This window comes from Harpia harpyja, chromosome 20 (assembly GCF_026419915.1).
Source record: "Harpia harpyja isolate bHarHar1 chromosome 20, bHarHar1 primary haplotype, whole genome shotgun sequence".
Taxonomy (NCBI): domain Eukaryota; kingdom Metazoa; phylum Chordata; class Aves; order Accipitriformes; family Accipitridae; genus Harpia; species Harpia harpyja.
This window is the reverse complement of record NC_068959.1, coordinates 238,886-254,015: the sequence shown is the minus strand read 5'-3', so window position 1 is coordinate 254,015 and position 15,130 is coordinate 238,886. Positions and strand designations below refer to the sequence as shown.

The following is a 15,130-nucleotide window of genomic DNA, read 5'->3' as shown; positions in this document are numbered from 1 at the left end:
GATGGAATGGAATAGTTCAGTTGGAAGGGACCTCAACGATCATCTAGTCCAACTGCCTGACCACTTCAGGGCTGACCAAAAGTTAAAGCATGTTATTAAGGGTGCTGTCCAAATGCCTCTTAAACACTGACAGGCATGGGGCATCGACCACCTCTCAAGGAAGCCTGTTCCAGTGTTTGACCACCCTCTCGGTAAAGAAATGCTTCCTAATGTCCAGTCTGAACCTCCCCTGATGCACCTTTGAACCATTCCCATGCGTCCCGTCCCTGGATCCCAGGGAGAAGAGATCAGCGCCTCCCTCTCCGCGTCCCCTCCTCAGGAAGCTGTAGAGAGCGACGCGGTCGCCCCTCAGCCTCGTTTTCTCCAAACGAGACAAACCCAGAGTCCTCGGCCGCTCCTCAGAGGACATGCCTTCCAGCCCTGTCGCCAGCTTGGTTGCCCTCCTCTGGACACATTCGAGGGCCTCCACATCCTTCTCAAATTGAGGGGCCCAGCACTGCACACAGTACTCGAGGTGAGGCCGCACCAACGCTGAATGCAGCGGGACAGTCCCCTCTCTTGGCCAGCTGGTCGTGCCGTGTTTGATGCCCCCCCCAGATGCAGTTTGTCCTCTTGGCTGCCAGGGCACGCTGCTGGCTCCTATGGAGCCTGCTGCCGACCAGCACCCCCAGACCCCTTTCTGCAGGGCTGCTCTCCAGCCACTCCTCTCCCAGTTTGTGTCTGGCATTACTCCGTCTCCGGTGCAGAATCCGGTATTTGTTCTTGTTACGTTTCATGCCCTTGATGATTGCCCAGTGCTCCAGTCTATCTAGATCCCCGTGCAAGGCCTCTCGTCCCTTGAGAGAGTCAGCAGCACCTGCCAGTTTGGTGTCATCAGCAAACTTGCTAATGCTGCATTCATCTCCTGCATCCAGATCATTGGTAAAAATATGGAACAGCACTGGCCCTGGGATTGAGCCCTGAGGAGCACTGCTGGTGACCAGTCGCCAGCCAGATGTAGCCCCATTCACTACAACCCTTTGAGCCCTGCCGTCCAGCCAGTTCTTCACCCAGCGTACCGTGAACCTGCTTATATCGCGGTTGGACTACTTGTCCAGAAGGATGCTGTGAGGGACAGTATCTAAAGCCTTACTAAAATCCAGAAAAACTACGTCCACCGCCTTTCCTTCATCCACCACGTGGGTAGTCTTGTCACAGAAGGAGATTAAATTAGTTAAACAGGACTTCCCCTTTGTGAACCCATGTTGGCTGTGCCTGATGATTGCATTGTCCTTTTAATGTCTTTCAACAGCACCCTGTGTGATTTTCATAATTTTTCCAGGTACTGAGGTTAGACTCACAGGTCTGTAGTTCCCTGGGTCTTCCCTCATGCCCTTGTAAACTGGAGTAATGTCACCTAGCTTCCCGTCAGTCAGTGGGGACCTCCCCAGACTACAAAGACCTTTGGTAGATGATTGAGAGGGGTCCTGCTGTAATGTCTTCTAGGATGTTACAGACGGCATTGCTACTGCTTTGTATATGATGGGTACACAGTTATTTTTCAGAATACTTAGTGAGCCTCTGTCGTGGTTTAAGCCCAGCCAGCAACAAAGCACCATGAAGCTGTTTGCTCACTCCTCCCCCCCACCTTGCCCCAGCCCCGGTGGGATGAAGAGGAGAGAATATAGAGGCAGGCTCGTGGGTCGAGACAAGGACTGGGAGGGATCACTCACCACTTATGGTCACGGGCAAAAGACAGGCTCAACTTGGGGAAGAAACAAAATCAATTTAATTGACTACCAATCAAATCAAAACATGGATATTAGGAAGTAAAACCCAACCTGAGAACAGCTTCCCCCCAGCCCTCCTGCCTTCCCACCCCAACTCCACTCCCGGTTCTCTCCACCTCCTCCCCCCGGCGGCGCAGGGGAACAGGGGCTGGGGGCTGGGGTCCGTTCATCTCACCTTGTCTCTGCCGCTCCTTCCTCCTCAGGGGGAGGACTCCTCACTCGTCCCCTGCTCCGGCATGGGCTCCCCCACAGGAGACAGTTCTCCATGAACTTCTCCAGCATGAGTGCTTTCCGCGGGCTGCAGTCCTTCAGTCACAGACTGCTCCAGCGTGGGCTTTCCTGTGGAGTCACAGCCATCTTGGGGGGCATCCAACTGCTCCGGCGTGGGCTCCTCCACTGGCTGCAGGTGGGCATCTGCTCCCCCGCTCCCCTCCTTCTTTGCTGACCTCGGTATCTGCACAGGAGTTTCTCTCACATTTCAATCCCAGTACTCACTGCAGGTTCTCCCAGAAGCGCTACCACTGTTGCTGACGGGCTCGGCCTTGGCCAGCAGTGGGTCCGACTTGGAGCCGGGAAAGCTTCTAGCAGCTTCTCACAGGAGCCACCCTTGCAGCCTTCCCCTGCTACCAAAACCCCGCCACAGAAACCCAAAACAGCCTCTTAAAACATGGAACATCCATCTTGAAGTTCATTGCAGGCTATTTCTTGTAGTTTTTTTCTTTTTTTTTTTTTTTTTTTTAATTGGGGAGTAATGTGTTAAATTTGCAGCTAAAAGTACAGCTGTTCCACTTCATCAGTTTACAATGATCATAGAAATGTGAGGTGTCTTACAGGTTAAGAATGGAAGAAATTTTCTTATAGTCTTACTTCATGTGTGTCATAAGGTAAATTGACTTGTTTAAGTCTTTTGTGAAGTAATAAATTAAAAATAAACCTAATAGGTATCCTTATTTATTTGGGACAGAGTGGTAAGCTGCAGTTTATTGCTTGTTTGAATTTGTCTACCTTTAATGATCCTTGCCAGTTAGTTTAAGGCGACATGCTAGTGAGAGGTCCTGTCTGTGTAGTTACTTAAATCTCCTCTCCTTTTCATCAAATTCTTAAATATCTTGCAAAAAGGCATATATTCCAAAGTCAGCATTATTCTGTTAGTTCTTTTTGACAACATTTTTTCATATAATCTTTATGATAAGAGAATCATAATAAGATGTTTACCTCACTAATACTGTGCCTATAGACAAATAATTGCTTTTTTTTATTCTTGCGTGATAGTCCTCTCTATTTCATATGCTACTGTTATAAATTAATATGTATAATATGATTGAAATAACCAGGAAGCTGCTAAAGTCCTGTATACAGCCCCCATCAGTTAATAGTTAAAACAGGGAAACAGTAACTGACATGATTTAGGGTTTAGGAACTAACTACTAGACAATGGGGCTTTGTAAATAAGTAGGGTGTTTGTCAGAAGAGGTAATGGATTGTGGTCTGGCCAATAAACCTTGAAGAACCGCTTGGAACTGCCAAGATTAGCGAAGTAGTAGGTAAAAGGTAATTCCTACAGGGGTAGATTGTGACCACCGACTCATTGACCGCCTACTCAAAAGACGACAATGAAGGATGAAGACGGAGTCTGCGCACTAATTTACATGAGGGGTGAAGAAGAAAGAACCAATCATTAAGGAAAATAACAATGAATATGTATTAGCTGGATTTTTTTTGAGGTAAGGGTGTGCTGTCTTGAGACAGGCACCCGTTCATGTGCATCAGTGAAATTAGATTGAAAATACCTCTACTCCATGTGTTATTGGCTTGCACACTGGGTAAATGAACCCCAGTTGTGGGACAACACTACTGCCAAAGTAGCACAAATATAACATTAAGAAAGGTACAGGCCCACTGAAACCAAAAAGGTGTTCAGTCCAATTTCCACTATATTGCTGAAATTTGGTGAATTGAAGGAAGGATATCTTGAAAGATCCAGTTGCCTTTCTCTGCAGGACAGCTTAAGCTTAAGGAGCAATGGAGTTCAAGAGTTCATCAGGGGAATTGCTTCCTATTCGCTCCCTCTCCCCTTGGAGTTTGAGCTTTTGAGTCTTGGGGGAGGAGTGGGGAAGAGGAGTGTGTGAGTGGTCTGTTAATACCTCTTTTAATAAGGATTACTGGTAAAGCAGAGAGCTGTCTGTCTCTGGTTAGTGCCCTGTTACCCCCAATGATCTTGTAATTATTACAAAACTCTGTTTTGACTGTCTAGCTTAAAGTGTTTCTTAACTGATTAGGAATTTCTTGCTGTTCATCTGACATATTTGATTATATTTGTGTCGTATGTAAGTTCTGTAGATGAAAGATTGGAATGTGACTGTGTCTTAACATTTAATAGCCCTAGTTGTTAGGACATGGAATGAGACTTGTAACTTGCGTTCCTGTTCTTAACATTCTTGCCATGTAATTTCATATGGCTTTAGCATTTGTCCTTTGTGCTAGAAGAAAAGAGGATGATATCTCAGAATAGTGATTTAGAATGGTAGTGTGGTTTATATTGTCACACTTGTAAACAAGGTAATGAAAAATCTGGTGAGTAGGTATTTCTGGATAATCCCATGCCATCCAAAATATTTGCATTTGGTTCAGGGAGTTTAATAATGTACAATGCAACACAAAACTTTTGATTTAGAATTGATTTCACAAACACAAACTTTCCTGGCTAAAGGATTTAATTCTGTGAATGTCACTTAACCATACTGACGCAGGCTGTCTGTTGAAGTGCCAAGTAAGAGTGTCTAAATTCTCTAAAAAATCACAATGTGAAAGAGGCTTGCATTGGGTCATCAGCTGTATTTTGGAATGAACAATTTTCACATCTTTAATTTTATATGGGGAAATGCAGCATTTGGAGCCAGTGATGTGTGTTTGGGGATAAATTGCTGTGAATTTGATTCCAGTTTCTTTTGTAATGTTTGATAGCTATATAGATGTGATGTTCTCAGTATTATCATTACAATACTTATCCTGATTTTTCTGACTAAAGCTGCTCTCTCCTTATCCATAGGGACTGTAGGAATCTTTTTTTTTCTATTCAGTGTCTGAAAAGAGCTGAAATACCTTCTATTTTTTTTTTTTTATTAGATCTTTGTGGAATTCGATGGCTGTAACTGGAAGCAACATGCCTGGGTGAAAGTCCATGCTGAAGAAGTTATAGTGTTGTTGCTGGAAGGATCATTGGTTTGGGCACCTCGAAATGATCCAGTTATGCTTCAGGGGACTCGAGTCTCACTGGCACAGTGGCCTGCACTGGTGAGTATTTGGCCAAAAGCTCTCACACCCTCAGAGGTTTGCATCAACTCTACTGTGAAACACAGGGCTTGGATATTGTACAGGGCACCATTTGCAAGTATCAAAAATTGCTTGGGGATGGATTTCTTTTTTTAAATGGTAAATAGGAGAGCAGTTAACTGGGAATTAGAGTGCTTTTGGAAAGGCATCTGAGAGGCACTATGCTTCTAGTTCTGCCCCAGAAGTTGAAAGCTGTTGCCTCACGGAACTGAAATATTGTGGGTCTCTGAAGAAATGTGGTACATATCTGAAAAGATTGTTTATCCGTATTTTAGAACTTTGAGTGTGTTAGGCTTTTCTGAATTGTGAGAATAAGCCTTTTAGTCTTACTATGGACTCTCTAGAGCTCTGTATGGTAAAGGTTGCTGCATAATTTTAGTAGGTGTTCCTGAAGGCACTTTGGGGAAGAAAATAGACTGTGGGCTGTGCCTGACTATAAACCATAAGTTGGCCACTCCTAATCTAAACTAAAAACTTGATTTCAGTGGTGTTGTCAACATTAACTAACGTGACATGCAAAATTTTCTCCTGTTTCTTGAAGTGGTTATCCCTATTGCTGTTTACGTGGCAGTTACATGTCATGACACTTGAGACCAAAGCCAATATGTTTTAGCTAGCATATCTGAGTATATCCATTTTGCAAACATCCTGATGAGTAATATATAGCGAAGAGCATTCCTTACATCCTTCTTTCTTCTCTTAGTGGGTTCTGAAAAGGAAAGATCATTACATGTGAGAATCCTACCCTCATTTTCATGCTGTTTAATTTTTATTATTTTGCTCTTTTCTTTTGTCCTCCCGCAGTTCTTGTACTGCTTGGGATCCTACTTTCTGCTTTTTAATACTACATTTTGTGCATGGGCACGTTGAAATGTCTTTTCCATTCAAGGACCTTGTGCCTTGGTAGAATTTGAATTTAGTGTTTTAAATGGACACTTGGGCTCAAAGCAACAAGTTCAGCACTGCATCTTTCTCTGAGGGTTTCTTTATTGCATTTGTCTTAAGGCAGAAGAAAACAAGGCCTTTACAGCAGAGATTTTGTATATAGTGTTTTTTCCATAGGCAGAGTCTTCCTTTCAGTGTACATCCAACTTGTCTCCAAGAGTGAACTCCACTTAAATTTCATCTGGGAAACTGTATTTATACAGGATCAGTTTCTTTCAGATGATTCCCTAATATCTTGATATCTGAGTGATTTGGGGGTGTGATTTGGGGGTATTACCATAGTCTGCACACAAATTGTGTAATGAGTTGTGTCAGAACCTGTTAGAAGACTGTTAGAAGCAAATATGGGTCCACTAAGATCCCAGAGTATTTCCAGTATAACTCGAGCTGTATCTGTAGACTTGCTGAAAAAATGTTTCCATCCCGTGTACTCTGGACAGCTGCGTGAGCACTCAAGGTTTCGGTAAGTACTAGAGGCCTGCCCAAATAACTGCATAGGAATACAGACTGGAGTTAGCCAAAGCACCAGAGTACCTATGTGCAATGTAGACAATTCTGGGAAGCCAACTACTTGGCATTATAAAGTGAATTTTTTGGGGGGGGTGGGTTTTGGGGTTGGGTTTTTTGGGTTTTTTTTTTGTTTTTTGAGATGTATGACTTATGAATGCGTATTCATCCTTCATTGTCTCTTTCTTGTAGTCTATTCACTTTTAAGAAATAGTTTTACATAAACTGAGAAAATAAATTTTATATTCGTACTGTTGTGTGCAGGAGAATGGAGTGTGAATGAACTTGATGAGAGCTGTTAAGGGAAAAATGTCATGAATACTTGTGTGTTAAAATCATGTAAGTGTGAGCATGAGACAGATAACACATTTCAGAGACTCCAATGGTTGGAAACTTCCTCTTCCATCAGCAAGTTATGTTATAAGGCTATCATTCTGTTTCTGCTAGGTATTTTTAGCGATTGGTCCTGCAGCTTGAATGTCAATAGCACACCTGCTATGAACTTCAGTTTTGCACAAAGCGCTAGCAAAAAAGCTCGCCTTTAATATGCCTATAAATTACTTACACCTGACTTCTGTACGGGAATAAAAATGCTCCTTTCAGGAGGCTGTACCCAAAATATGTAGGATAGTTTGAACCATTAACTAAAGCTTTTTTAATGGGAGCATCGGCAGATGCTTACCTGTGAAAAAACAAATACCACAAAAGGTGTTTTCAGTTCTGCTTTAAGTTCTAATGAAGAAGTGGAGCCAATTTTCTGTAGTTCCTTCTTGTAATATGCCACACTTTCAAGAATTATTGGCTTAGGCATAATGAGTGATAATTTGCATTAAAACTCAGGCACTGGATGGTGCAAGTTGAGAAATGAAACTTTTAATTCTTTGTGATACTTAAATAGCATGTGAAAACAACTATCGTTGGCCTGTATGTGTGCTCAGTCATTTTTATAACCTTTGTTTTTTGTTGTTCATCACAGACCTTCACTCCTCTAGTAGATAAGCTGGGTTTAGGCTCTGTGGTCCCAGTGGAGTTTCTTCTGGACAGACATTTACGTTTCCTGTCTGATGCCAGTGGATTACGTTTGTTTCAGGTATTTGAACTGTGTTCAGTTAAAGTGCAAATTTAACTTCATGTTGTGCTTAGATTAATTTTTTTTTTTTTTTTTTACTGTTCCACTTAAATATTCTTGTCTTCCTCCTTTCAATGCCCTGTCATGTATTTGTGTTTGTTTCCCTGCTTTTCCAGGTGCTTACCTAACCTCCATCTGCATTCAGAAAGTCCTAGTTCCTCTCTGTATTGGTCAGTTAGAGAGCTAGCTGTCAAGCATTGTGTAGCTAATAGTTGCAGTGGAAGTTTTGCAACAGCTTTTGCATGGCTAGTCCTTATTTTCCTCCTGGCATGTTCAGCAATGTTTTTATTAATTTTACTTTTTTTTGGTTTGTCAGTCTCAGAGAGAGCTGTCCCTTAAAAACTAATGATTCTATTACCTTGAAAGACTAGACTTTTATGTTAAAACTGTTTCTTGTTGGCAGATGGGAACAGAGAGTCAAAATCAGATTCTGCAGGAACAGCCTTCACTAAGAGAATCTGTCAATGCATTGATCAGTGACCAGAAGCTTCAGGAGATATTTAGCAGAGGTGAGACTGTGTTTTTCTGTCTCAGAGCTACTTCGTTGTGGAACAGTTAGACTATGCTGGGATTTGTGAAGGAGAATAGTAATAGAATCTGTTACTGTTTGATTTGGAAGGTCAATTTTCTGTATTGTTTTGCACGTTCTTTACAAAGAAGCATTGTTTTGTCACAGATACAGGTAAGCAGTTGCTGGGATAAAACCACAAATACGTACTGGGAATGATCACTGAAGATGTAGTTGAAGTAGGATTAACATAGGGTTGATAACATCCATGTATTTACAACTTCCTTTATTTTAAGTTTTAGTTTTGTATTTTTAAAGTTCTGGTCCTGTTCTGTGGTTCTGTTCTATAATTCTGGAAATTTAGAAGTGAAGTTACTCTGTAGTTGTTGATCTTTAAAAAAATTTCATTTGTTATGTCAAATTCAAATTTTGGCATTTTGATAATTAAAACATGAATAGTTTAAGTTGAAAATATGGTGTGGCTGTGGCTGCTCAGCAGAGAGCTAATACCTTAACTGTTGTCTGGATTGTGTGTTAGGGTTAAGCCTGATTGCAGCTTTTGTTGTCAGATTGGGGTCTTCTAGTTCGAGGGCTAAAACGATTTTCTATCCAGAGTTTGGGTTCATGGGCCAGGTGGCCACCCTAGAGGTAGGCTTACATTTGAAGGACAATGTAATTCTTAATGGGTATTTGGTGCCTTTTGGTTAAATAAAATGTTTGTTGATAAAAATGCTATGAGGACAATACTTCTTAGGTGAGCAAGTAGCTTCAGAATTGTCCAGTTTGGAGCCTTCTTCTGAAGTGCCTAGTTCTGGGTTTATCAGATACAGGCTGTTGGATCATGTGGATTTTGATGATCTAATATTAACAAAGTTTTTTTTGTCTGGACTTAGGGTAGGAGGGAAGCTCTGCATGCTGATGTGGAGAGTGAGGGCAGGGTCGGAGGAAACCTTTCTGTAGATGATCCATTACCCGTGTCAAAGAACTAAGACTGGTTGGTTTAGAGACATTGGATATTTGTGCAATTATATTAAATTTTCCACAGTTACAAATATATGTTTCTATTCTGAAATGCATGCAGTTTATACTGGGATTTGATGCATCTGGACTGAGTCAGAATGCTATGGCTGTCCACTGGATTGATGCTTCATAATTACTGACCTGTAGGTGAGAAAGCAAAATAGTTTAGTTAGCAAGGACCCCCCCCCCCTCTGTCTAGCTTGATTTTGTCAAAGGAGTGAGTTTATTTTGATCTTTCACTTTTTTTTTTTTACTTCTAAACTGTATTAATTTTGTCTTTACAGTAGCTTTGAGTTACAGCAATGAGGGCTTACTGACTTTTTACAATAGAATGTTTGGCTTATGCAGGATTTGCAGCAGAAGCCCTAGTGTTTTAATTTCTTTCCACCTGAAAGATGACACTTCAAGCCTTAATTATGTGCACAGAACTCTTTTTTATTGTATGACTCTTAACTAGTATGACACAAAGCTTGTCTGGGAAATGTACTCAAAGTCCTTCTTTTCCAGGTCCTTACAGTGTCCAAGGCCAAAGAGTTAAGGTTTACCAACCAGAGGATGAAAATAGCTGGCTCTCTGGTGTTGTGAGCCATCAAGACCCAATAACTCGTCTTATGGAAGTGTCTGTGACTGAGGTAAAAATACGAAGCACTGCTTTGGTGTTCCTAAAACAGCATTCCTCAATATCTCGTGGAGAATCACAGCTTCACCAAAACTTGTGCTTTTGGTTCTTTACTCATTTTTTAAAGCAAATAAGAATTATCCATGTTGCGATTTGCAGAATTTTTTTTTTTTTCTGTTATGATGACTTTCCACAATAAATGATGATACACAGCCCACTTCTATAAAAGAAGCTATAAGAATTTCTTTGGAAATGAGCGCTATGTGAAAAAATATTGGAAGTGGCTTTCTGGATGGGAGAGCATGCTGATGTACAGAAAGCTACCTTCTGGGTCTATTATGCTGTGGTCTTCCTATGCCTTCTCTCAGCTTCTATCTGACAGGCTGTACAAGTGGTTTGAAACAAGTGTAGCATAGAAGATGGAAGTCTTAGTCTAAACAAAATTGTTGATGTATTTTAGCTTAGGCTGTTTATTTTTCCCCTGTTCATATCAGTAAACCTAGTAAGTGGTGTAAACAGCACAGAAAATCTGTGCACTGCTGGAGTTACCTGGTTTGTATTATATGCTTCTGTGCAGTCCGACAGGTAATTTGGTCTTAACAGCAGCCTGTTCCTAATGGCTTCCTTTTTCAGGAGCAACTAGGAACAGGTCTGTGGTGCTGCGTGTAAATTACTGTAGCAGTAGCACTTTTGTCACGTTTTCCGGTCCCATCCCGTGTCCCATGCGCCTCTGCCCCTGTGGTCTTTTCCATGTGCAGTAAAATACATGTGCAGAATGAATGCACTGAACGTGCCCAGTAAGTCCTATGTACACGTGCAGTAATCCTGCGCTCTGACTACTAGATCTATTGCTGGTGCACAGAAAAAAGTATACTGTGTATGGTAAGTAAGTATAGTACTTTGGAGAGACATTGAAATTGTGGAGTATATGCTTTCAGCAGATACATGCCAGGAAGCACCCAACTTACTGTGTATCTACTGTGAAATAAAAAGGTAACCTCTAAGCACAGTTACAGAGATTGGGTATTCATTGGTCCTTTTGGGGAGGCGCTGATGAGGGTGGTTAGCATCAATTGATGTGCTTCTTTCCAGTAGTCTTTTCTACATCTAGCAGAGTGAATGTGCAGAAGGCTAGAACTAAATCAAATTTAAGAAGAGGTGTATTTAAGGCAATGAATGCCTCTAGAGATGCTCAGTAGAGCAAATATACAAGGAAGGAGTGGTAGGAATCAAATCTGAAAGTTTTTGAAATAGAGAGGGAGCAAAAGGATAGAAGGTAAACTAGTAGAAGTAGAAGGCGATAGTATTACTAAGGAAGTGGGACAGAAAGAAAAGGCAAATGGGAGAGGGGCCACAGAGTAACCCTGTGTTTAAGGTCTCTTATGTTGATACTATATAATCTGAATTAAAAACTAATCTCCTCTTTTCTTCCTCCTACCTCCTCGATATCAATCTGCATAAAAATTAGAGTGGTGAAATAAAGTCGGTGGATCCTCGACTAATTCATGTGGTGATGGATAACACTTCTCCAATTGAGGTACTACAACAGTTCAGGTCTTGTATATACAGTGTGAAACTTCATATTTACATGCAAAATATCTAAAATATGGAGACAACTGAGAACTGATGCTGTGTTCGCTGTGGGCTTTTGATAACGTAATTGGAAGAGGAAAATTTGCTTTACCACTTTGAGACATAGTCATAGGTTTCTTTAAACAATCTCTTTTCATTCAGGCCTGTTTTACTAAGTTCAGCGTGGATCTTGGGGGGGGGTGGTCAATAATCATGGTGGTTGTGCTCCATTTTAAGGGGTAGTGCTCTGATAAAGAATGTCTTTGTGCTCACTGCCTTTTTCTAACGGGATCACTTTGTGCTTCTTCACGGACCTTTTTAGGCATTTCTAAAAATTACCGTCTGGCTTCTCTGAAGCAGGCTTGCATGCTTGTGGCATTGCATTGCTTCAGTTGAGAGGTTTCATGATAACATTTGAACCTGTTTTTTTACCCTAGGCTAAAGGGCAAGCTATCTCCTGTAGTTAAATGTTGTAGGCTTTGAGTAGCAGACAAAAAGTGTGCCCTTCAAAAGAACTGTGGGGATTAGACTTGTAGCAAAAAGGAGTGTGCAGATAGTTTTCATATGTTAGCAAGAACTATGTCAGAGTATGGCCATGTTGCATGTTTCCTAAAATCTGCCATGATGTGGTATGTGCTACAGCAAAGTAGCTCAGCTAAAAATCTTATTGTGAAGATCCTATTCTAGTACAAAAAATACAAGGCTGCACTTATGCTTGTGTTCTGTGTTCACATAGTATCTTTCCTTAGATGTCTCAGTTTGTGATTAAATGTTCCTAAGCTTAAGAACGGTGTAATGTATTCTGTTCTAACAGAAGAATGTTAACAGGTATCCTGATCCGTTTAGTGGTTGCTGCTTTTGTCTGTTATAGGGAGGGGGCCCAAAAGCAGCTAAATCATCTAAAGGGAAAAAGAAGAAAGAAAGCCTGGAGGGAAAGGATGGACGGAGGAGGAAAAATGCTTCAGATTCTGGGTGTGATCCTGCAACAAAGAAGCTAAAGGAGAGGGGCGAGGTGGATAGCAATGGTAGTGATGGAGGCGAGGCAAGCAGAGGTCCTTGGAAAGGAGGCTCCAATAGCGAAACTGGACTGGATCCAAGGGCCAAACAGTTGCCTTCATTCGTTCCTCAGATTAATCGCAATATTCGCTTTGCCACTTACACCAAAGAGAACGGCCGAACACTAGTAGTCCAAGATGAGCCAGTTGGTGGTGACACACCATTGCCCTTCGCTCCATTTTCCTCTGTGGCTGGACAAGCATTACTAGTTGGATCTGGATGTAAAGAGGCAGGAAAATCACTGGAACAGGTTGGCCAAGGCACGGTGACTTCTGCAACTGCAGTTACTACAACTGCTTTGACGCCGACAACTGTGAGAATTTCTGATACCAGTTTGCCAGCTGTTACTGGACAGGAGAAACTGAAAACAGGCCGATCACAAGCCCAGGGAGAGGTGAGTAGCTCATGATCCAGCATATTCAACACATACATATTTGCAACAGATGTTCTGCAACATATTCCTGTTACAAAGTGTGTCCGTGGAATTGAGAAAACTTCTTCCCTGATGAATCCCTCCCTTCCCAAAGGAAACCTTTCTGTTATCTGATCTAAGAAAGAACTCAAAAGAAAATGAAGATATTTGGTGGAGGAGTTGTAAGAGACAACTTTTTAGCACTCTTGCCTTTATTCATCCTTAATCTCAGAAATGCAGCCTTAAAGTCACTTTAAGCACTGCACTTAATATGATTAATTTTGTTGTGTCATATGGAAGATAACCTACTTAATATCTCTTACCTTTATATAAACAAATATGCATGAGAATGTGCACTGAGTTGAACACTTAAGTTACTTGGGGGAAAAACAAACAAACCCCAGAAAAACAATGAGGCTGCATTTAGAGGACCTTTTATAGATGCCCAACTTGTCTGTTACAGCTATGCTATCTCCATAGTAGAAAAATGAGCCAGTTGCATCATATACTATCTAGGGCTGAAAACAAAGAAATAATGAAAACATTTGAGATGAGTACCCTTAGAGGAAATTTTAGTAAAGAGCTCAGTCTGGAAGCAGCTTGAAGACCTTTTAGTTATGCCTTTGTTTTCAAGGGGAAAAGTGAAAAAGTAGAAGGGAAACCCTGTTAAAAACAAAATAAAGGACTTTTTAAGTAATCAAATGAAGGCTTATAAAACCAAAAACAAAACCCCACCTCAGTAAGTAGAGCAAAAATTAAGAAACTCGTAGTCTACTGTATAAAAACAGTGAAGAAAATGGGAGACACATTAGAAAGTCCAAGGTGATTGCCAGGAGGTTAAATGGATTGCTTTCATCCCTGTCTTTTGTATTAGCTAATGAAATGGGGGGAAAGGTGAGATGTTTGCCTTGGGATAAGGATTCCTAGCTGGTAACGTGTAAAGGAGAAATAGAATTTTAGAAGACAGGAGTGTTGTATAATTAAATTGTTATAATATAACCTGCTCTCTCTTCCATTCCACCACCCTGCCCCACACAGCCCGGCCTTCCCGCCCCCCCCCCCCCCCCCAAAAAAGAAAAAAGTTCAGAATTGGGAGCAACTACAAATTGTGTAGGTGAACGGTAGGAATTGTATCTATCATCAATGATATTAGGGAAGAACTTTAATCGTACTGAGAAATTTTGGTACCGCCTCTCCTTCCCTCCCTCTCCCCAACCCCAAATCACTTGTTTTAAATCATTATTAATAATCTGGATTCAGAATTTGCAGGCAGACCACTAGTCCATTTCAAACTATATTTTCCTTGAGGGAGGGAACCTGACATAAATCACTAAGACTGTTGTAGATAGTTCACGTGTTGTTGCTTCAGACTGTCCATCTATCATAGTGTGATTTGGTCCAAGCTTGGTTTGCATTCATATTCATATACTTTTTAAAACTGTTAGAACTTGGTTTGTGAAAATTATTTTGGCTCAAAAGAAATACCTGAAAGTCTAATATCTAGAAGAACTGTCATGGGGGACATTAATATGTTATTAAAGTTATTACAGCTGGAGGTTGACACTAATGTGTGACAGTAATGACCAGTAGGATGTGTTGCATAGAAGCCGTGGTTGTATTTAACGTGGCCTCGGAATAAAATTTTGCTAATCATGAGTATTCCTCGTGAGAAGATTTCTAAGTGGAAAGTCAAAGAAAAGGAATAGAACTGATGAATTAGTCGTAGAATATAATCAGTTACAGTAGGACTGTGAGAATTGGAAAATCTGAGTAAGTGTGAATCGAGAAGAGAGCAAGTGAATATTCCATATCACAGTTACGGGTCTAGTAGAAATCTGCAAGTCAGAAGACTTTCCAGTATTTGAATATCATAAAAATTAAGCCCTTTGTGCTTAACATTTACTGAGTAATCCCCTGCAAGGCACCACATCACAGGCATCTATCTACCTGTCAGTAGACGTGGCTTGCTGTGACCAGGAACAGTTTGTTCACTAACTGCTAGAGGGCTTTCTTTGTTTAATTAACTTTGCAAACTAAGTTAATTATTTCAAGGGTGCTGGTTAAGTAGGAGAAGCTTATCAGGGTGATCTTGGGGGAGGGTGAAAGATGGGAGGTTATTGAAAAGCAGTTTCAATTAAGGTTCCCTTCTTGCTGACTTGAATTAAAACAATCAGCAGTTTAAATAACTTGCTTTTCTGTGAATCAGTTCACTTTGTCTTGTGTCTCACTTTTGTTCTAAAGCATGATAAGACATTAAGTG

At 41.1% G+C, this 15,130-nt stretch overlaps 1 protein-coding gene across 5 annotated transcripts in view; it reads left to right on the top strand.

The window, feature by feature from the left end:
- KDM3B (lysine demethylase 3B) overlaps nt 1-15,130 on the top strand; it is a 72,305-nt gene that overhangs the window by 18,648 nt on the left and 38,527 nt on the right. For 3 of the 5 annotated variants that reach the window (XR_008239479.1, XM_052816164.1, XM_052816165.1), the window contains 6 exons: nt 4,896-5,063; nt 7,531-7,644; nt 8,087-8,192; nt 9,719-9,843; nt 11,299-11,367; nt 12,274-12,852. Coding sequence is in view for 4 of the 5 variants with exons in the window: in XM_052816164.1 (XP_052672124.1) it covers nt 4,896-5,063; nt 7,531-7,644; nt 8,087-8,192; nt 9,719-9,843; nt 11,299-11,367; nt 12,274-12,852 (1,161 nt within the window). In the remaining variant the exon portion in view is untranslated. Of the gene's footprint in view, nt 1-4,895; nt 5,064-7,530; nt 7,645-8,086; nt 8,193-9,084; nt 9,186-9,333; nt 9,359-9,718; nt 9,844-11,298; nt 11,368-12,273; nt 12,853-15,130 lie in introns of those variants that run through there. The other 2 variants (XM_052816166.1, XM_052816167.1) reach the window with 2 other exon arrangements.